The sequence below is a fragment of the Thermobia domestica genome, chromosome 4 (genome assembly GCF_964235325.1).
Source record: "Thermobia domestica chromosome 4, izTheDome1.hap1.1, whole genome shotgun sequence".
Taxonomy (NCBI): domain Eukaryota; kingdom Metazoa; phylum Arthropoda; class Insecta; order Zygentoma; family Lepismatidae; genus Thermobia; species Thermobia domestica.
Genome location: NC_137457.1, coordinates 312,625,721 through 312,648,149, shown reverse-complemented (window position 1 = coordinate 312,648,149; position 22,429 = coordinate 312,625,721). Strand labels below are relative to the sequence as shown.

Below are 22,429 nucleotides of genomic sequence, written 5' to 3'. Positions count from 1 at the left end.
TTATTATTAATGAAATTTTAATCCACGTGAAGATCATCAGAAAAGAGCGTTCCAGTGTTTCCTAGAGAAGCAGTAAATTGTGAATAAATTGCATTTACTTAACCCTTTCGGACCCAGGTTATTTTTGGCGTTTTCCTACATTTTCAGTTAGTGACTTATTGCTCAAAAACTATTTACCCGATTGATGTGGTTAAGGCCTTGTTTTTCTAGAAGAGATGTGGCTATTTTTTGGTTAAGTTACATCGCAGTGTTGCCAACGAGAGGGAAATGTAGGGGTGAAAATTTACAAAAAATTCCCTAACCGAATTTCAAGATTTTTTTGTAGCTGATACCACTGTTACCACATGGGTCTAAGTCACCTAAAAAATTCTCTGGTGTATTGACAAGGTACAGTGTGAAAACCTGAAGTCGTTAGCTGCCATACAAATTCTGTCATTATATGATTTTTTTTTACACATTTACACCTCAGAAGCGAAAATCAAGAGATATGCCGGGGCTACAGCTTATCTAATTATTCTATTGAAACTTTTTATGTGCGTTCTGTACGCCAAAGAGGAGGCTTTCAGACAGTGGTACGTTTGTTCCAATGTAGCCAACAAGAGGGGGGAAAAAGGGAAATTTTCCGAATTTTTCACCTAAAATCGGGAATTAATATTTTAGCTGGAAACACTGCCACTAGATAGACGCAAATTATCTGAAAATAAACCTTGGTAGCCCACTAATACATTCTACAAGTACCATGGCGATGTCTAACAAAGTAATCATGAAATTAAAAAGAAAAAAGAACTCATTCTACCTCAGAAATTCACCATTTTCTTAACATTTACAGAACATGGTTTATTCTAAATCTCAACTGCACATCCCCTAATTATCCTTCTGAAACTTCTTATGGTGCGTTCTGTAGGCTAAGAACGAGGCTCAGACAGTGGCACGTTTGTTCGAATGTAGCCAACAAGAGGGAAAATATAGTACTAAAGGAAGTTTTGTAGGAAAATATAGTACTAAAGGAAAATATAGTACTAGAACCGGGAATTAAAATTTTCTATAGCTGGCAACACTGCTACCAGACAGACGCAAAATAGACAGTGGTACACTACTAATTTATCCTACAAGCATCATGGCAATATTTAAGAAACAAAGCTTCTAATTGCAAAAAAATAGATTACGGTAAACAGAAAAGTAGGGAAAAACTAGAAAAATCAAGGGTTAGAACCTACATACCAATTTTTCGTGCGCCCCCTAATTACTCCATTGTAACTATCTGTACCCAGTTTTGTTCAGTAAGGACTAATGTTCGACTGGCGTAAGTTGACTTGCGCTCGAACATATAGGTACCGTACGAATTTATAAAGAAAAATTTTGATTTTTTGTGGCCAAATTGAGGAAAATTTTGATTTCCCTAGTTGGCAACACTGCGTGCGGGCCTGTCCAATTGATGTCAACAATTAGGTACCCATCCGGGGTATCTACCTGACAAGTCTTATGATCTCTCTACAACGAAGCAAGCTACAGGTAAAAAAAGAAAATTCGAAAATCCTCAAATTATTGACTTTGGGCTGAAATTTGAGAAGGAAATTCGACAGTCAGAAGAAAAAGAAACTAACATGGTAAAATATGGTCCAACTATATTTGATCACAAAAAATCCCGATATTTTTATTAGTGTCCTCACAGGAGCGGATTAAAATAGTGACACACCCGTGTGTGCCACTTGGCCACCTGGGTCCGAAAGGGTTAATGAAACAATAGAATGCATATCAAATAATAATACCGTAATAATAAAAGTCCAACACTCACCTAAAGCATCCGAGTGAAAACAGTATGTTTGTGCATAGGAAAATAATTGGTCGACGTCATGGAATGACAGTAAAAAGTTTTAACATTTTATTTATTTATTTTTGTATTATTATTATTATTTTACCTGATGGCAACTATTTATTGCTGAAATTATTTGGGAAGGTTTTCACTCACTTTAGTGCAGTGTTTAATTTATCATTAGTAAGAAGTATTTACACACGGTAGTGCATGCATATGTCAACTTAAGCTTTTGCATTGTTAGTTGAGGCACTTGTATTGAACATGTCCAAGTCAATTCGAAATGTAATCTTGTATTACGCTTCATTCACTGATACAGACTTTAAGCTAGAAAAGTCCCAGTATCTAATATTCAACCACACATGTTCACATGTTACAAGCAGTTTGTTTCATACTATATTGTACGGCGCTAGGAGAGTCCTACAGGTGGTGGTTCTGAAGGGAATGTCAGTAGATCTGTGTCAATCATGTTAACAAGATTAGGCAGGCCCGATAACCAACGCAGAAGCAATCTTCCACTTCAATTGGGGAATAGGCGTAGATTGGCCTTACTCCGAAGAAGAAAAGTATCACAGTAAGAAAACTTTTCTACGAATCCTTTGAAAGAAGCTTCGAAAGAAAGGACAATAATGATGGCAAGGTATATGGAATTTAATAATATGGGTAACAATTTTCTGACTGGACTCCCGTACACAAAATCCATTGGCGAATTGTTTTCATTGCAATGAAGCTTCAGATGCTGATACATCATCACTGAACTGTCTCGTCATCATTCTATAATTTTAATCAAGTTTTACATTAAAATAATTGAAGGGTAAGGGGAGAAAACAAGGAATGTCCATGTGTGTGCTTTAACGCAGGCTTTGTCCTATCTGTTGGTGACTCTTGGCATTATTTGACTGTATATGCCATGTATGCGTAGATGTAGAAATGTTCATGAGAAAAGAGGCAAAAATTTTACTAACCCTATTCTTTTTTATGCGGTTTTCAATATTAAAACGCCGTTTTGTCGAAAATGTAGTTTCATGACATTCCTTCTTTTTTTTCCTTACTCTTCAATTATTTATAACAAAATTCGGAGGTGTAGGTGACTGGGACGTACGCCTCAATCCGAAGACTTCAATTTAAGGTTAAGAAGAAAGAGATCTATCTGAAATCCAAAGCTGGACTCGATGGATAGAGAAAACATGACTGTCGGATAAGTGCAGAACTTTTACTTCCGTTTAATTCAATTTTTATACTTTAAAACAACTTTTACTTTAGATAGTCTGTGTTTTGATATGATTTTTATAACATGTAGTTCACATAAAATAAATCCAGCCCCAAACCAAGACCTATTTATCATAATTCAAAAGTTTAAATATTTCATCCTAAAACAGGCAACTTCGGAATCACGTCCGTGCCATTTTGGTTGCAATATGTGCTGTAAATATTGAAACCATCTGATATACTTAAGACCTTAATACGAGATGTTTGAGGTTTTGCCTGCGGTCATTCCTCTACATATTAACCGTAACAAACATTTCTTTTGATCCAACCTAGAACTAACTTCTCTTTAATAAACAATAATCTTCGACTTGCGTAAATCCTAATTTGCTGAGAAATCAAGCTGTCGCAAAGTAAAATTAAATATATTCGCAGTAGAATAAAAAAAAATAAATAAATAAAAAATAAAAAATTAATAAAAAAACTTATTTAGTTGGCGAAACTGTTATACGTTAATTTTACAATAAAACGTATTGTTTTGCTCAGCTAGTAGTTTAAATAAAATTTTAGGAAAAAAAAGTATTCATGTTACAAAGAATAAGATTATGCAATATTTGTATACTTTAAATAAATAAATATATAATAAAAATAACTCCGAATAGTACATAGATGTGTATTTTTTCCTCATTTTTCAACGAAACAGATAATTCATGATTTTATAAATTTCTACATTGTTTTAAATCTTTTATTTACAAAAAAACATTAAACAACGTAATAAATATACCAACACTTCTGAAATTCGGTTTGGAAAATAATATAGGCCCAAGTGTTTTTGAAGATTATTCTCTTCGGGTCTGAGACAAAATAATCGCATCTTCATTTCAGATCATTTTAAATTAGTTTTAATACACTCTTGTTGTTATCTTAGGAAGCCAATATTAAGTTTTTGCTTTAAGATATACCATCACTTATTATAAACTAACACAAATTCTTACGTCCACAAGTTTTTAGCTTTTGTAATATTTTCTCCGGTTTGTTTCCTTCGTAAAATAGCATCACCCAAATTGAAAAATAGGCAAAAGGCTCTGCTACAACTGTTTGGTGATTACTATTTAGGTCAAAATACAACACTGTCAAACAGCAAAGCTCTCTTTTGGTCACATAGTTCAACTTATACAGGGTGTTTCAAAATAGCACTGACAACGTTTGGGAGATGATTCCTGATACCAGGTTAAGACACAAAATATAGAACAACCTGGGTGCACAAATGCTTCCTTTTGGAGTTATAGCTTCCCGAAAACATGAAAAAATTATTTTTAAACATCCATAGCTCCAAAACTATGGGACCTACCGCAATTGGGTCAAGACTTCACTTAGGAACTAATATTTGTTCTATCCAAAAGCGCATGTTTCAGAATCCTGAGGTACTCACGCAACATATTTTTATAGAGGGAGTTTGGCTACGAGCATATAATTTGAAGTACTACCAATTACCTCTATCAAAATTGTTACGGAAGCACTGCAAGGATTGTGAAACTTGGATATTTGGATAGGGCACATACTAGTTCCTAAGTGAACCCTTGACACGACTATGGTAGAACCCATAATTTTGGAGCTATAGACCTTTAAAACTCATTTTTTCATCAGCCTATAACTGCGAAAAGAAGCACTTGTGCACCCAGGTTAATCTATACTTTTTGACTTAACTTGATGTCAGGAATCATCTCTCAAACGTTGTCGGTGTTGTTTTGAAACACCTTGTATTTCACCTTAAACGTTATGCAAATTAAATTTGAAATATGAAATAGTACACAAGAAGTCGATTGTTGAGTGTAAGAAGATTTAAGCTTCTTACAGAAATTGTCCGTGCCGAGGTGCCGTCTCTACTCAACAGATTTCCATAAATAAACATCTACAAATAACAACATATGAGAATCTTAGAATTAAAACAGAAAATCGAGAGAAACACAAATTAAGTTTCATCAGGACTCTAAATCCAACATTAAACATTATCCAAGACAAATTAAATGAATTTTATATTTCACTATTTTTCTTATTTTACAACAGACAATTATAAAACTGAAAGTTTTAGTATAAACAACCAGAATTATTACATATTATTGTACCTGGCACCACTTACAACATTCAATTATTTTTACTACGTTAAGCTGACAGTCACTCCTGATTAACTTACAAAGAACGGACATTTTTCTTTAGTGCATACGTTCCTTATATCATGTTGTTATAATTTCGAACCTAATCTTATTTTTTAAACTCAAGGTCTCTCGTGTACATGCGACGGCTCAAGTGCGGATATTTTTGTACAGGGTGTTACATAAATGTGTGTCAATATTTTGGAGACAATTTCTCACATCAAAATAAGAAAAACTTCATACGGACCTGTGCTCAAAAGTGGATAATTTCGGAGTTAAAAAAGGTTCATATAGACCTGTGCTCAAAAATGGATAGTTTCGCAGTTAAAAAAGGTTCATATAGACCTGTGCTCAAAAGTGGATAGTTTCGGAGTTAAAAAAGGTTCATATAGACCTGTGCTCAAAAGTGGATAGTTTCGCAGTTAAAAAAGGTTCATATAGACCTGTGCTCAAAAGTGGATAGTTTCGCAGTTAAAAAAGGTTCATATAGACCTGTGCTCAAAAGTGGATAGTTTCGCAGTTAAAAAAGGTTCATATAGACCTGTGCTCAAAAGTGGATAGTTTCGGAGTTAAAAAAGGTTCATATAGACCTGTGCTCAAAAGTGGATAGTTTCGCAGTTAAAAAAGGTTCATATAGACCTGTGCTCAAAAGTGGATAGTTTTGCAGTTAAAAAAGGTTCATATAGGCCTGTGCTCAAAAGTGGATAGTTTCGGAGTTTAAAAAGTTTCATATAGACCTGTGCTCAAAAGTGGATAGTTTCGGAGTTAAAAAAGGTTCATATAGACCTGTGCTCAAAAGTGGATAGTTTCGGAGTTATAGGGTGCCAGAAACGTGAAACAAGTGAACTTTAAAAGTTAATAGTTCCACTACTATGGGACCTATCGTACTTGGTTCAAGACATTACTAAGGCACTGGTATGTGAACTATCCAAATATCCATGTTTAAGAATGTTCCAGTACTTGAATACCAATTTTTAGAGAGGTAGGTGGAAAGTGGTCAAGTACTCCCAAACAGACACTAAAAATTGATGTACAAATTCTGCAACATTCTTAAACATGGGTATTTGGATAGTTCATATACCTGTTAATCAGTGAAGTCTTTAACCGACTACGATACGTCCCATAGTAGTGGAGCTATGAACTTTTAAAGTTCACTTATTTCACGTTTTCGGCACCCTATAACTCCGAAACTATCCATTTTTGAGCACAAGTCCATATGAACTTTTTTTTTCTTATTTTGATGAGGAATCTGTTTCCAAAATATTGTGAAACATTTATATAACACCCCGTATATTTATTTTATAAATGAAACTTACAGTATGTCCTGTACGTAAATTAAAATTCATTACATAAATCATAATACAACTTCGCTTCTAACTAAGCCATACTTTTCTAATTTGTTTACAGTACCAATAAACGCACTTCCTTCCCTAATAACGGAATACTTTCCTGGTACAGAAAGATCAATCACGGTTGACCCTAAACGGGAAACTGGGGAATCTCCGCCCAGCTTCCCACCATCAAAAACAGCACTTACTTTTGTCCAGAGCCCTTGGAATTCCTCTACACTAACACAACTTGGTTCGTTACTCTTATTTGCGCTCGTCAAAGCCAATGGAGAATCAGTGTACTGAGCTACTCGACGAATAAAGTGAAAGTTCGGGACACGTATTCCAACTTTAGTGTGTTCCTCATTCAACATTGGATTCAAGTTCTTTGTTCTTTCTAGAACAACTGTAACTGGACCTGGCAGAAGTTCATGAAGAAGTTCGCGTGAAATTGAGACTTTTCCCCACAAATACACATCTTCAACATTACCAACACATATTGCAAGAGGTTTCTCATTAACACGCTCTTTTACATTATATAAATACTCAACTGCTGCCATATTTTGTGCATCAACTGCTAATCCATATATAGTATCCGTTGGTAGTGCTATTGCATGGCCTTCTTTTATTAGATGTGCAGCATGGAGAGCTTCTTTATCTACCTGTTCACCAGTACAATCTCGTATCTTTACTATGTGCGGAGGCATTGGAATGATTGATTCAGAAATACTAGTTTGCAATGGTCTTTTTAATATATTACACAACGACTGAAACACTTTCGTTAACATTTGTGTGTAGTTTGCTTGGCAGCAAGAACACAAGTCTTAACACTTCCCAAAAGAACTCAGAAAGAAGAGTTATATTCTGGAAAACATCCAATCTCCTAACAAAAGAAAGAAAAAAAAAAGTAAAAGCAAAGTACAAAACAGCTCGACTTAACATTATATTACAATAATTATATCAATTTAAGATCACTAACAATATGTCTTTTTTTTTTAAAAAAAAATGTTCGCTGCTTACACAGGGTATTCGTAAAGTTACTGTGCATTATAAATGCATGCTTCTATTTACAGTAAGTAATTAATGTATGAGCTGTAAACCAAATATATATATATTAGGGTGGTCCTTAATTTTCGATTTCCGAATTTCTTTGCTCCCAACCCCTAAATTGGTTCCATGTCGGATCAAATTAATCTGTGAAAAAAATGGGCTCAATCGAAGAATATTTAACCGACCCCCAAGCGACCTAAACATCTGAATGCATTTACAATGTATAGTATATGGCAAAGGTTTGTAATAAACTCTTGTAACTTAAAAATGGCTGAGAGAAAGGAATCATATCTTGGATAGAGGTTGTAGAAATAGATCCATACCTGGTACTGAGTAGTGACCGAGATGAGGCATATCTTTACGTCTACCATCTTGGATTCGGGCACAAAATTTTAAATAGAAATGACCTCGTATGATATATCATTTTGAGGTAGCTTTTGACGACAAACAAACGTTTGCCTTTATTTTCCACTTATCTCTGAACACGTAATAATTATCAACTATGGAAAATAAAAGTTCCGAAGTAATAAAACTTAATATTCTGTGAGTTTATATCTCTGTACGGCTGCAGATTTAGAAGATTTTTGAATAGTTTCCCCTATTTGAATTAAACCATAAAGTAAAGAAAGAAATGCACATGCCCATCTACTTGGAAAGAAGATGTAAACTTTCAACGTGGGTTGAATATACTGAAAAACATTGTGATGGTGAATGATGTTGCAGAGAGAGGTGTGAAACTGATACAAAAATACGGGAACATTTTAACAAAGGACGAAAAAGAGAAACAATACACAGAAAAAAGTATCCAGATGCTACAAAAATTGGCTTAATGATGCAGTAGAATTTGGCTAGTTATCCACAGCCTTCTTTTATTATCATTTTAAACATTCATTATATTATTTATGTAATTTCATTTCATATAAATAATTTCAATATAGGCTGGTGTGTATTTCGACGGGATGTAGTTATATAACAACATATATAATTATTTCCTTGTTACATGTATGTAATAGTATATTAATATTTCAGTAACCTATAAAGAAAAAAAAAAACAATATTGAAAGATAATAAACTATTATTTCAAAGTTAAAAAGAATTAAATGACCAGAGATAAGTTGAAAATATAGGAAGATATGTTTTTATAATGAAAGGTTATCCGAAAACGATGTCATAAAACATCATCTCCATTTAAAATTTTGGGTCCGAATACAAAATTGCGGACTTCAAAATGGCTATTTCCCAGGGTCAGATGTGGATTACTTCCAATCCCTGTATCCAAGATTTGGTCCCTTTCCCTTCAGCCGCTTTAAAGTAAGAAGGGTTTATTCCAGACTTTTCCTATAGATATTAATATATTGGATATGCATTCAAACTTTAGGTCGCTTGGGGGTCGGTTAATCATTTTTCGATTGAGCCCATTTTTTTCATGGATAAATTGGGTCCGACATGGAACCAATTTAGGGGTTGGGAGCAAAGAAATTCGGGAAAAAAAATTTCGCCATGTAATTAAGGACCACCCTAATATTATATATATATATATATATATATATATATATATACACAAAAAAGTTATTCGCTTCAATAACGTGCAGAAGTAAACAGGGTGGATTGATTTAAATCAGTCTGATTTAAATCACGATTTAAATCAAGATTTAAATCACTTGATTTTTTAAATAAAAATCGCTGATTTAAATCAAATTCCGAAATAAAATAATTTAAAGTGAAAATAAGTAAAAATCCCTTTTCTGTTGTATTATTTCGGTTATGGAAGTTAATAATTATAATACAATGAGACTCAAATGTACAGTATGTACAGCATAGTATGAAAACGTGTCATGCACAGGATGATTAGAGGAAATCCCGTTTTGAACGGGCAAGGAGCAATACTGCTTTCTTTCCTTCGTAACAATGGGTTTGGGTTTTTAAATCGTTAACTATTCCAACGGGGAAATCACCATCGACATTTGAGACGAAAATTCTTTGGCGTGCGCGTCTGCTTGTTTGTTCCCAGATAATAGGGCGTATATAGAGGGGTCCTATCCCCTCTCCAATTTTTTTTAAAGATTTATAATTTTAGGTGAAATTTATGTATTTCGTACCTCAAGCTAGTTCCATTTTTTTTAAATATGCCCCTACCAAATATCAGTAACTTTTTATGAAAAAAGTGACATTTTCATAAATGTTGCTATACTTTTTCCTTAATGCTTAACCTTTTAAATTATATTACCAATTTTTATCCTATTAAAAATCAAATCTTCATTATTCGATTAAAAAAGTACCAATGAACCTTTTTACTTCGTTTTTTTTTTTTTCAAGACTGAAGGCACTGTAGTATATGTTACATATGCTTTCATGCCTTTCTGCGTCGAGACATAGTGTGTGATGACATCATAAATTTAAAAAGATATTTTTTTATGCCTATTATTATTATTTTTCGGCAGGCTTACATTTTGCATTCAAAAGACTGAAATTTTGCACACTTGTTCAGTGCACCCCTTAGTATTTTTCAGATGTTTTCAGATCTCTGCGTAAAAACAGGGAGGTCCAGAGGGAAAATGTAAATAATAATAATAATAATAATAATAATAATAATAATAAAAGCTTTTTCCGCGATTCAGATGGAGACATATGAACGGTACCGTTTGAAACGCTGTTCTATTCTAAAGAGAATGACGTACAAACAATGATCCTAGGATAAATAGGGATGTTTCAGGAAACTGTTGCCTGAGATCCTGTTTTATAAGGGAATCTGGGGATTTGGGAGATATTTTTCGCGGGCTTACATTTGCACCTAGAAAATTGAAATTTTGCACATTTATTCAATGCATCCGTTAGAATTTTTCAGTGTTTCAGATCTCTACCTTAAAACAGGGGGTTGGTCCAGAGGGATAAAAAGTAAAAAAGGATATTTTTTTTAACAGAAAATCTCTTTTTTCTTGATTTTTCCGCCTCAGATACACCATGGAGACATTTGAATGATACGATTGAAAATCTTCTTTATTCTGAAGAGAATAATATACAAATCACGACCCTAGGATAAATAGAGATGTCTGAGAAAATTTCTATATTACATGCGCGTTATCTGGGACATTGTGGGGATGTTCTTAGCTCATTGTTAAATATTTTCCCCGCCCTTACTATTCAAGATAGCTTGAAATTTTATACACACATTTAGTACACCCCTTAGTATTTCCCAGTTCATTTTGAGATATGTGCGTTAACACAAGGGACTCCAGAGGGGATCAAAATTTAAAAAAAAAAGTCAGAAAAAAACAGTTTCTCTCAAAATTTCCCGCTTCAGGGGCATGATAGGGAAATCTGAATGTTACCGTTTCAAAAGCTGTTCTATTCTGAAGAGAATTAGGTATGAACCATGATCCTAGGATAAATAGGGATGATGATGTAGCTGCTTGACTGAAAGTCTATAATTTTCCTTTTAAAAAAGCCATAATTTAAAAGGGTTAAGAAACAATGATTGGGATTAACAGAGGTTAACAATTGGGGATTAATTCAAAATTCAATCCTAATACTTTCACTTAAATGGCATAATTAGCATTTAATACTAATTCCTAATGCCTTTTCTTCAGTTCGCGACTTGTAATTTACGAGGAGAAAGATTTGATTTAAATCAAAAAAATCGATTTAAATCAAAAAAATCAACAAAAATGATTTTAAAAAAAAAATCATGATTTTTTTCCACCCTGGAAGTAAATGTTCCAAAAGATCTCTTAAAGATCTCTTTGTAACATCTTCTATGCAAAGCATTTGGAAATTATATTTTTTCAGTGCACAGGTCTCTCTCTCTCTCTCTCTGTATATATATATATATATATATTAATGCTGGCTACTAAAAATCTTCACTAAGATATAAACACCTCGAGTCATATCTTGAGAAAATGTACTGAAGCCCCCCACTACATTAAACAAACTCAATGCTTAAACCCAGAAATCAGAGTCTCTTGCTGAAGCATACATTTCATTCATTCACTTACCATCACATTTATTGGTGTTATTATATCCTGACATGATGTCCCTATGTTGAGTAGTTACAAACGTTAAACAGTCTTATGCATAGAATGTTTTGGTATATATAACTAGAGTATAATATTTTCAGAGCGGCAGTAATTAAAGGTTTTATAAACTGTCCATAAACTTAAAATTGGTGTAAACTGTAATGGTATTGTCTTTCTATGGCGTATAATATATTGTCCGCAGCCATTTGCATAAAAACTTAACATACTGAAATTAGTTCTGAATTGCAATTATCGCGTTTCTTTCATCCATTTGTGTTAGGTATTCGCACAAACAAAATATCGTATTGGCTGAGGTATTAACAAATAATTGAATAAAGGAAATTGAATTGATGATAAATTGTAAAATATTTAGGTTGGGACATGAAAAGGAGTGATCGTCAATTGTTTATCTAGACGTCTGATTTCAGTATATTATTTGCACATTTTTCACTGTTTAACAGTAAACTTGAATATTTTTTTTAACGATTAATTGAATTTGTATAAGCACTTGATCAGATGTAAGAACTAAAGAACTATGAAACACGTATAAAGGATTCCAAAAACCAGCCCCACACAACAAATACTCTCGTTCACATAATCGCCAACTTCCATTCCAAGTATACATTTGCCCTCAATTTGCTCATTTAATACGATAATGTTGATTGGAAACGATATAATAATGTATTTTATTTCACATATACACTTGTGTAATTGTTGTATATTTATATTGTACTCGGAGATAGGTAGTGTTGTTATTCTTATCACTGACTGAAAATTATTTTAAAATAACCTCTGTACAACTACTATACTACTATATATATATATATATATATATATATATATATATATATATATACAGGGTTGTTTACAACTCTTGGGAGGTGACTCTACAGATGAAAACAAGTAAAAATGTCTATGTAACACAATGTCCATCTCGGCCTCCTAATCGAGTTACGGACGTCCAAAAGGGTGGAAAAATGAACTTTCGAGGCTAATTCTGGCAAAACGATAAGAGATAGAAGGGCGGTGTTAGGCGGCCCACACAGATTCTCAACATGGACTATCCAAAGATACTAAGATTAGATGTGTACAAGGCGAGCGCAAGGGATTCCCCAAAGGATGTGAAGCATGCCTCGGACGATATGAGGGCAAAGTGAGGTGAGAGGATGTATGTGAAGTGTTCATGCTTGTACACATCTAATCTTAGTATCTTTGGATAGTCCATGTTGAGAGTCTGTGTGGGCCGCCTAACACCGCCCTTCTATCTCTTGTCGTTTTGCCAGAATTAGCTTTCAAAGTTCATTTTCCCACATTTTGGACGCCCGTAACTCGGTTAGAAGGCCGAGATGGATTACATAGACATTTTCACTTGTTTTCATCTGCAGAATCACCTCCCAAGCGTTGTAAACAACCTTTCTTTACATTCTGTATATATATATATATATATATATATATATATATATATATATATATATATATATGGGGCGGGACAAAAGTCACGAAAGGGTTATAACTGTGAATAACATTTTTATTATTACTTTTCATTGATATCTCACAGGCTTAAAGACCGACGATGGAAGACTGTTTACACTTATATGTGGAATTAATCTCGGTAGGTGTTCACTATTATGGGCCTTACAGATATGGGCTCTGTGTAGCAAATAATTTATGACACAAGTCAACACTTCTGGTCCAAGTGCCCATATTTCTGCACGAATATAGTCCTTGAGATGCTGTATTGTTTGTCGTTTGTTCACATCACTTCGTCCTTCAGATAATCTCAAGGACAATACGTGCAGAAATACGGGCACCCAGACCAGAAGTGTTGACTCCTGTCGTAAATCATGTGCTACACAGGGCCCGTATCTCTTAGGAACACTATGGCAGACATCTGTGCAATGTCAATGGAAATATAATGATTAAAAAAAAAAAATCACAGTTTATAGCCTCAACGTGAATTTTGGCCCATCCTGTGTATATATAAAGTAGCCCTTTTTTATTTATTTTTTTTTTTTTAACGTAGGACGTTTTCTTGAGCCTCATCCCCTGAAATCATACCATATAACTCATGAGAAAAATTAGCTCAATACAATAATATTAAATAGTGTCCCAAGCGACCACAAGTTTTCAATGCATTTACAATACGTATAATATATATGAGACAAAGGTTACTTGTAAGTTTAGAACGACTAAAGAGAGTCACACTCTCACCATTATTTTATAGTACCATCATGGCAGCCATACCTCGGATTCAAGTTCAAAATTTTCAGCATGTCAAGTAACATGTTTTGGGGTGCTTTCCATCACAAATACACATCTGACATTATTTCCAACTTATCTCTACACATTTAATAGATACTGCCTTCAGAATATCTGTTTAGTAACTTTCTTTTCTAAACTTACAAGTTACCTTTGGTTCATATTGTGTATTGTAAATGCAATTAAAACCTGAGGTACCTGGGCACAATTCAATATTACGTAATTGGGCTAATTTTTCTCACCGGGTTACTTTGGCCTGATATGGAACCATTTTAGGGGATGAGAACAGAATAAAGAAAAATTTTTAAAAAGTATTGGAAGGTGAAAAATAAGGATCACTCGAATGAACTGAATACTGCTCTCCCACGTGGGCCGTGGCAGCACCTACTCATCTCTTTAGACTTGATTCTATTCTCAATTTCTTTATTGTTATATTACATTTTCGTGTTCCCGCACTTCGAATATTACCTCAAGAGGAACTCTTGTGATACCTTAATATCCAGACTCCGGGAGTACGCAGGAATAACTCTGATGGAAACATTACTTCAGGGACTATCCTTACGTGTCCCTTCCCGTATAACCCGGAATACCCATCTATTCTATCTTGCCCGCCCTAGGTTGCTAATTATAAGGTTTCTTTTGTTTTATTTTGTTTTGTTTGTTACAGAATAAAGAACTATTATAATTATCTAACAACTAATGTGGACATTTCTTCGAGCTACCCGGTGTTTGAAAGAGAAATCAAACGGGTTTTGGCGTAACTATACTACTTTTGCACTCTTTGTTGGCACTATTGTTTTTCTTTTTTTCTTTTTTTTTTTTTTTTTTGTACATTTCCCTGTGTAAAGTTATGGCAAAGTTATGCTGTATCTGGGAATTTGTTCAATAAATAAATAAATAAATATATTCATAGATAACTTTAATAAAATGCTAATTCGAGAAATCATACTTAAATCTTAAGAGCCTGACTTACTAAAAATAATACAAAATACCGTTTTTCTTCTGCTTGTTTTTTGTAAGTGAAAGGAGATAATGAAATTTAACTTACCACAATCATAGATAATGTTATTTTACAACAGAAAATATGAACCAGAAGAATGTTTAGTGTTGACATCCATAGAAATTCAGTGTTGTCAAAATAACATTTCCCCTCAATATCTAAGTTAAGGCAGCGACTAGAGGAACGAACTCAACTGCATTTGATTATGCATTATGTTGTCTTGGTATCATGTGAACTAGCTTTTAAATAATAGTTGTACTTAGTTTGTAATAAACAAAATAGTTTTAATATACAGTTAATAAAATTAACTAATAATGTTATTTAAAAATTAGTTTACAGGATACCGAAACAACATGATACGTACGCAAATGCAGTCGAGTTCGTTCTTCTAGTCGATGTCTTAACTTAGATTTTGGAGGAAATGTTATTCTGGCAACACTGTAATTTCTATGGATGCCAACACTAAAAATTCTTCAGGTTCATATTTTCTGTTGTAGAATAACATTATCTATGATTGTGGAAAGTTGCATTTCATTATTTCCTTTTACTTATGAAAAACAAGAAAAAGAAAAAAAAAAAAATTGTAAATTTTGTATTATTTTTCGTAAGACAGATGAGTACAGACGCTGGCGATTTTTTTTTTTTTTTTTAAATATTGTACTGTAACATGTAATTCTACAAGCCCACATATCTCATTCAATTCCTACTGGAAAATTTAAACCTATTCCTTAACCCAATCACTAGGGGTTGCAAATCAATACAACTTTGTGCTTGCCCTACGCCCAAAATAAAAGTGACAGCTAGCGTCAGAAAGCGCATTCAGTTGTACGCCTGTCACCAAAGCTAAATAATAATTAATTTCAATCTGGTCTCGAAATCACACACTGATCAAGACACTGGTATAGTTTTAGTTCAAATAAAGTTAATTACAACATAAATATATTTATACGAAGGCAGATCGGAAAGTAACGCACATTTTTTTTTTCTCACCAGGTATTGCACCTGGAATGGTGAAACTACACGGACGAGAGAGTTTGAAGTTTGCGCTACAGACGGTATTTTGTTCTCCTGTGCAGCTCTAGCGACAGAAACCTGAACTACGAAACAAACAAGGCGAGCATGTTACTGTCGTCCATGTGTGAAAGGCAGCGAGGTGTGGTTACATTTTTGTGGGCCAAAGGGCATACACAATTGAAATTCACAGGGACATGCGTGGTGTGTATGGGGACGATTGTATGGACCGTAGCAATATTTCCAGGTGGTGTGCATTCTTTGAAGAGGGCCGTCAGAACCTTAGTGATGCGCCACGCTTCGGGCGACCGGTAACAGCTCCAACACCACAGAATATCCGCGCCATCGAGGCAGCAATTTTGAACGACCGGCGTGTGACCTGCGGTTATCCCAGAAGTTCAACGTCTCCTGTGGTATGGTGTACGGCATTGTTCATGACAGCAGTCCGCAGATGGCTATACTCCAACCAAACAGACTTCTACGAGCAGGGCATCTTGAAATTGGTACCACACTGGAAGAAATGTGTTGAGAAATTGGCTGACTATGTAGGAAAGTAGGTCAAAATTGTAAGTTCATTTGTGTTTTGGTTTTGGTAAAAAAATGTGCGTTACTTTTCGATCTGCCCTCGTAAATATATATTTCACATAGAAATGAACACAGCAATTCTGATTTCACTCTCTCACCTAGCTCTTGTTAATAAAATTACGGAGCCCGTGAAGAAAATACTGGAGACTGTTTCACCAAAGCATCTAACTTAGTCTTAAATAGATCACTTTTTATTGGTTCCTTAGGATGGCAGACAGGATTCTTCACTACATATTCTACATATATCTGCAGTAAAAGAAATCACATAAATAAGTTAGGAGAAAAATATACACTTTTTACTGAATATTTCAGTGTTATTTTATAAAGAAAATATTACCTGCGTTCGCAGAAAATACAGAATTTCCGAACTTAAATATAATACTAAAATATGTTGAGTTGAGTTGATTTTAGTTTAGCGTCCCGTTCAGCAGCGAGGCTATATGAGACGTGGACTTACTGATTAACGTGGAATCCGAACCACATGAGCTCCCGCCGGGAATCGAACCCGGGTCTTCCACGCCAAAGGCGCGTACGCTAACCGCTTAGCCACGAAGAAGCTCTACTAAAATATGTTGTATGCTGTAGAATGTAATTATTAATTAGTAGAGCAACCCACATTATGCTTTATTGTTAATTTCAATCATTGTTTTACATTAATCGTGTATAATGTAGAATATTTACTATACATTAAATAATCTAAATATCTTGATCTATTTATTAATATTTTATGAAGCAATTTCTTTCATATTTAATGAACTTTCTACTTAATGTACTGTAAAGAGATATGCTTTGCTCGAATCAGTTATTTTCTATCACTTGTGTGCACCTTAGAGGTGCATATATACAGAAAGGGAAAGTATACAGAAAGGTGCAAAAAAGTACAGAAAGTGTTCAAGTTCGAGAGGTACACATAACAATATAGTGTGGAGTTCTTATGTACTATTCATTGTTGGTGGAAAGTTTTCTTTTTTTCTTTTCTCCACATCAAAGGATTACACCGAAAAATTTAGAGAAATAAAAATAAGCTTTTCATTGTTGCATTGTTATGTTCTCAATGATTTTGCATTGTAAATATTAAAAAAATTTATACTGTATATATTAATATAGTATATGTTAAACTTGCAGTTAAATAGAATTTCCAAGAATTATGCTATATATATATTTTAAATTATGATTTATTTTCTAAAATTATGCTTTATTATGCTTTTAAAATTAGTTTCTTCTGGACCCTTAGACAACCACAACCATGTTCAAAGTACCAACCATATGTGTGGATTGCTATTATGCTTTTAGGTTGCTCTATTAATTAGTATTAGTAATCAGTATAGTAGAAACTAGTGGTCAATTATGCTGTAGAAACGAACTAAAATACATGCATATTTCAAATACATATCAAGTGTGAAAGTCATTATATGTGTGAAATTACGATCTATTGCTAAAACAAACTGCGTGTACAAGCACAATAAAGTCATTGTTTTTCCAGGATTGCAAGTACAGGGTTAGCATAAATGATTCATTCGTTTCTAAAGGCTATATATCTTTCCAGTCGGGTGTGGCAGTGTAGCAATACAAGGTTAGTATCTGTTGAAAATGCCGGGAAATCAAGAAAAAAAAAGACGGTCTGGACGTGTGTCGTGTTACCAAAGAAGCACATATTGGTGAACATTTGTAGAGGAATGTATAAACTTGAGAGTGTGGTTCTTTTTCATATATCTTTCATATGTGTGCGTGTAATACTTTTGAAAATATGGCCTTTTCAAAATGAATAAATCATTTATGCTAGCTCTGTACTTGAAGAAGTCAAAAAAACTCGGGACAGGACGTTTGGGCGCGGACGTTTCGGCGCTGCCGTTTGGACGCAAAGCCGTTTAGGCGCCAGACGTTTGGGCGCGAGGTACATAGTAAAGATCACAATTTACATATAAAGTAAGCTAGGCACTGAAAACTAAGCGCGAATCAAGATATATATATACATTTCCTACACTTCTATCTTTATCTGACCTCATTTATCTATATATTTTCTATCTTATTTATTCATTTAAATTAAATAGTTTAATGCGTTTGTGGCATTTGTTGCCTAACCTCGTCATGGATTGATTTTTCGCTTGTTTACGATTCTTGTACTTCTGATCTAATGATCTCATTCTTGTATTATATAAGAAAGCTAGGAAATGAAGGAATCAGACGAACTGTTAATTATTTTCTTAATGTGAATTAAAACACATTGATTTATTTTTTGTATTTTTTTAAAGTTAATAATTACATACTTATGAATATTAACATTTGTTTTCTTTCGTATTACGTTTGCCAAACTCTTCTCTTCCTTAAGACCAATAAAGAACTACCAATAAAAGATTTCCGCGCACTCGAGTTGAGGGAAGTGGCCCCGCGTAGCGTAGTCTCTAATGCTCTCGCCTTCGGTGCGAGTGGTCCCGGGTTCGATTCCCGGTGGGGGCATTCTGTCGAAAAATTGTAACACGCTCTTTGTCACACGCCAGCCACCCTGAATGAGGTTTTCCTGGGTTTTCCTCATTCACACCAGGCAAATGCCGGGGTGGTACGTAATTTATAGGTCCAGGCCGCTTCCTTCCTCCCCTTTCCCCGGATAGTGTACTCCCTCAAACGTGACGGGCTAAATGGCCTTAGGTGCCGAAAGCCCTGAAATCTAAAAATCCTAAATCCTAATCGAGTTGAGGGAAAGATGTTAATACAGGGTGTCTAAGACATTGAGTTTAGGAACTGCAGTATGCCGTATTTCGGGTATCACTTTTTTTTTTAACATTCCAATATAAAAATCAAAACTTAACACACTTTTTTTTCGTCCCATTGTAAGCATTTAATCTGCATTGAAAAAAGTAGCGAAAGGAAAAAAAAAAAAGAAGATTTCAAAGTGAAAAATAATTGTTAAGTGTACATATATTGGTCATTTAGCCACTAGAAATGTGTTTGACATTTATACTTATCGCATAACTACAGTAGAAGGCCTGCTTTAAGTTTTTTTAATGGAATAGGCTCACTATGTATGTAATGCAGGCAATCATATCTAGTCTGGTCTACTTATCTTAGCTTGAACAGTTATCAAATAAAAAGCACACTTAACTTTGGGTGGAACAAAATTTAATTGTTAATTCAATTTTTAGAATTTTTAAATTCCAGTATTTCTAGTATATAAAACAAACTCCAGTATAATTCAAGGACTTCCACTACAGTAGACACCTTGTGATATCTTGATTCGAACTTAGTACTCAGCGCCTAACATAATGACTTTTTAATTTAACTCGCGCCCAAACGTCTGGCGTCCAAATGGCTTCGCGCCCAAACGTCCAGTGCCCAAACATCACGTACCGAAAAAACTACATAAGTGGGTTTTACACGAACTCACTAAAACAGTGTAGATTTTTGTAGATGCAAAGACTCTAAAATTGACAAAGTCTTTTAGATTTTTCTTTCAGCGATTTCTTTAGGCAAGAACTCCAGATAAATCTTGTATATACTACAGGATTCTTATGTATACACTAATATATGAGAGTCCTGTAGACGTTAACAACGTGAGAGTCACTCTTAGGCTATTTTCTCCCCAATACGTAAATTGTTCATTTATACAAGACTTTCATATTGTTACGTGTCTACAGAAAAATAATACAATTTGCACTTCTTACATAACGAAATCGGTGAAAAAATCTACATAAGTAACCAGTTTATCGTCAATTTCAAAACCCTTGGAGCAAAGTTCAAAATACCTCGCGCATCCAGAAAGTAACTTTCCCCCGTGTTCAATAGCTAGGAAAGCGTATGTTGTGCGAAGCGACTGCGTGCACGTCAGATAGTAAGGTCCTACCATAGTGCTTGCGCCTGCGGAACTTCCCTAGTACTCTCAGTAGCGTCGTGGCAGTGGTTGAAGATGGACGCTCCTATTTCAGCTCCCGCCGCGTATGACGTGCGAGTAGTGATAAAGTTTCTGAATGCAAAGCGCATAGCGCCGATTGAAATCCATCGTCAGCTGTACCAGGTCTATGGGCCTAACATTATGAGCAAGCAGTTGGTGCATTAATGATAATGCCCGCCCACACACAGCTCGCCAAACAACAGATCTCCTACAGCAAATCGGCTGGAACATTTTGGATTATCCACCTTATAGCCCAGACTTCGCTCCAAGAGATTACCGTTTGTTTTTACACCTAAAGAGATTCTGTCATGTCAGCATTCAGCATTTTCAGAATGACAGAGAGGCGAAGGAGATTATCAAACAGTGATTCCAATTTCAAGCTTGATCCCACGGTATGACAAATGTCTGAATTTCGGAGGCAAATACATTGAAAAATGGCTACACACATCCTGTATCTGGGACAATAAATGTTTCCATTCAGTTGTGTTTTGTTTCTGTTCAAGGCCGTTGGGAAAGTTACTTCTGGATGCACTTTGTATGTTTATGAACTGATTTAGTCTTAAATAACTACTGAAGGAACTATAAACTGACACAAGATCATAACTAGTAAATTAAACGCAGGAATACGTTTAAACATTTAACAAAGCCGAAATTTTCGACAGGCACCCCCATCTTCGTTAGTGTCCCATTTAATTTAAGGGCTACTGACAAAAGTGCGGGTTGTCACCGAAAATTTCGGATACACAACTGGGACTTATAATATTGTAATGTTAGTACGCCCGTCCGTCTGTTACCCCACACGATAACTCTTGAACGGAAGTGAATTTTTAATTCTCCTTCTTTGCAATAAACAGTCACAGCGATTACTTCGGTCAACTTTGTTAATGGAGCCAATCCTTTAACATATTAATGGATAATGACGACTTATACGTCCATCCGTTAGCCCAAATGGTTAACTCTTGAACTAAAGTGAATGATTAAATTCAATTTTTTTTTATGATTGCTGGAGTGATTATATCCGCCGTAACAGATAACGACGACTTACATCTGTCCGTTACTCCACACGATAACTAGAACAATTACTCTCAGCCTAGTACGCAAACGAAGTTAATCCGTTAACATATTAACGGGTAACGGAGACTTACGTACGTCTGTTACTCCACATGATAACTCTTAAAGGGAAGTGATTTTCTAATTCTGATTCTCTGCAATAAACAACTGCAGCGATTATCTCGATCAAATTCGTTAAAGAAGCCAATCCGTTAACGCGTAACGATGACTGACATCCGTCCGTTAGCCTAAAGATAACTCTTGAACAAAGGCGAAAGTTTGAATTCTTTTCTTTTTTCTTTTTTTTTTTTTTACGATAACTAGAGCGATTAATTACGGCCCAGTTCGCTAACGACGTTAATCCGTTAACCTCTTAACTGGTAACGGAGACTTTAAGAGTAGTCATCCATATCCCATTTTCTATTAAAACAAAGGCAGCAGAAGTTATACATGTCGCTGTTAGATGGCAGCAAACGTCTTCCGGCAGAGGCTGACATCTACTGCACGAAACTGAAACTTCTAATACATGATCCCTTTTTTAATATCTATCCGAATTTATGAAATTACTAGACGCATTCCTGAGTTCAATTTACTACGAGGGGTAGTCATAAAGTTTCCGGAATTCTGTTATAGATTTTTATTACCACAATATAAGTACACATTTACTTGATCCACTTCAAAGTTGGTACATTCGGAACATACATACAGTTGTTTCACTGTACCTGCAATTGGTGGAAACACCGACGAGAGGCCTCTTTTGGTATCTTCTGAAGTTCAGCTGTCGCGTTAGTTTTGATCTCTTCTACGTTGGCGAAACGAAAAAGGCCCAATTTTAACTTTGGAAAGAGCCAAACATCCCATGACGTTAAACTGTTTTTAAGGCTACCGAACTTTCTGAATCAGATTTTCCTCAATTTGCACATGAATTTGATGTTTTCGCGTTGCCCGATCTGTGAAACTGTGCCGATGGATCACTACACATTTCTCCGTTCAGCTACACTACTCGTATACTGGCTGTACTGACCTGTTCACACTTGCCAATCTCATAATTAGGCAACTTAAGGACTGTTCTGTA

The 22,429-nt window shown here is 34.8% G+C and overlaps 2 protein-coding genes across 2 annotated transcripts in view; both read right to left on the bottom strand.

Annotated features, from left to right (window-relative positions):
• Positions 1-3,676: 3,676 nt before the first annotated feature.
• Positions 3,677-7,288, bottom strand: LOC145684325 (threonylcarbamoyl-AMP synthase-like). The gene has a single exon (XM_081756524.1). The coding sequence runs from the start codon at positions 7,286-7,288 to the stop codon at positions 6,527-6,529; it is 762 nt and encodes a 253-aa protein (XP_081612650.1). The 3' UTR covers positions 3,677-6,526.
• Positions 7,245-22,429, bottom strand: part of Bet5 (blocked early in transport 5) — a 33,533-nt gene continuing 18,348 nt past the window's right edge. Inside the window, exons 4-5 of the mRNA XM_081756525.1 lie at positions 16,517-16,664; positions 7,245-7,383 (exon numbers count right to left, since the gene is read on the bottom strand). Coding sequence (XP_081612651.1) covers positions 16,536-16,664 — 129 coding nt within the window. The 3' untranslated portion in view covers positions 7,245-7,383; positions 16,517-16,535. The remainder of the gene's footprint in view (positions 7,384-16,516; positions 16,665-22,429) is intronic.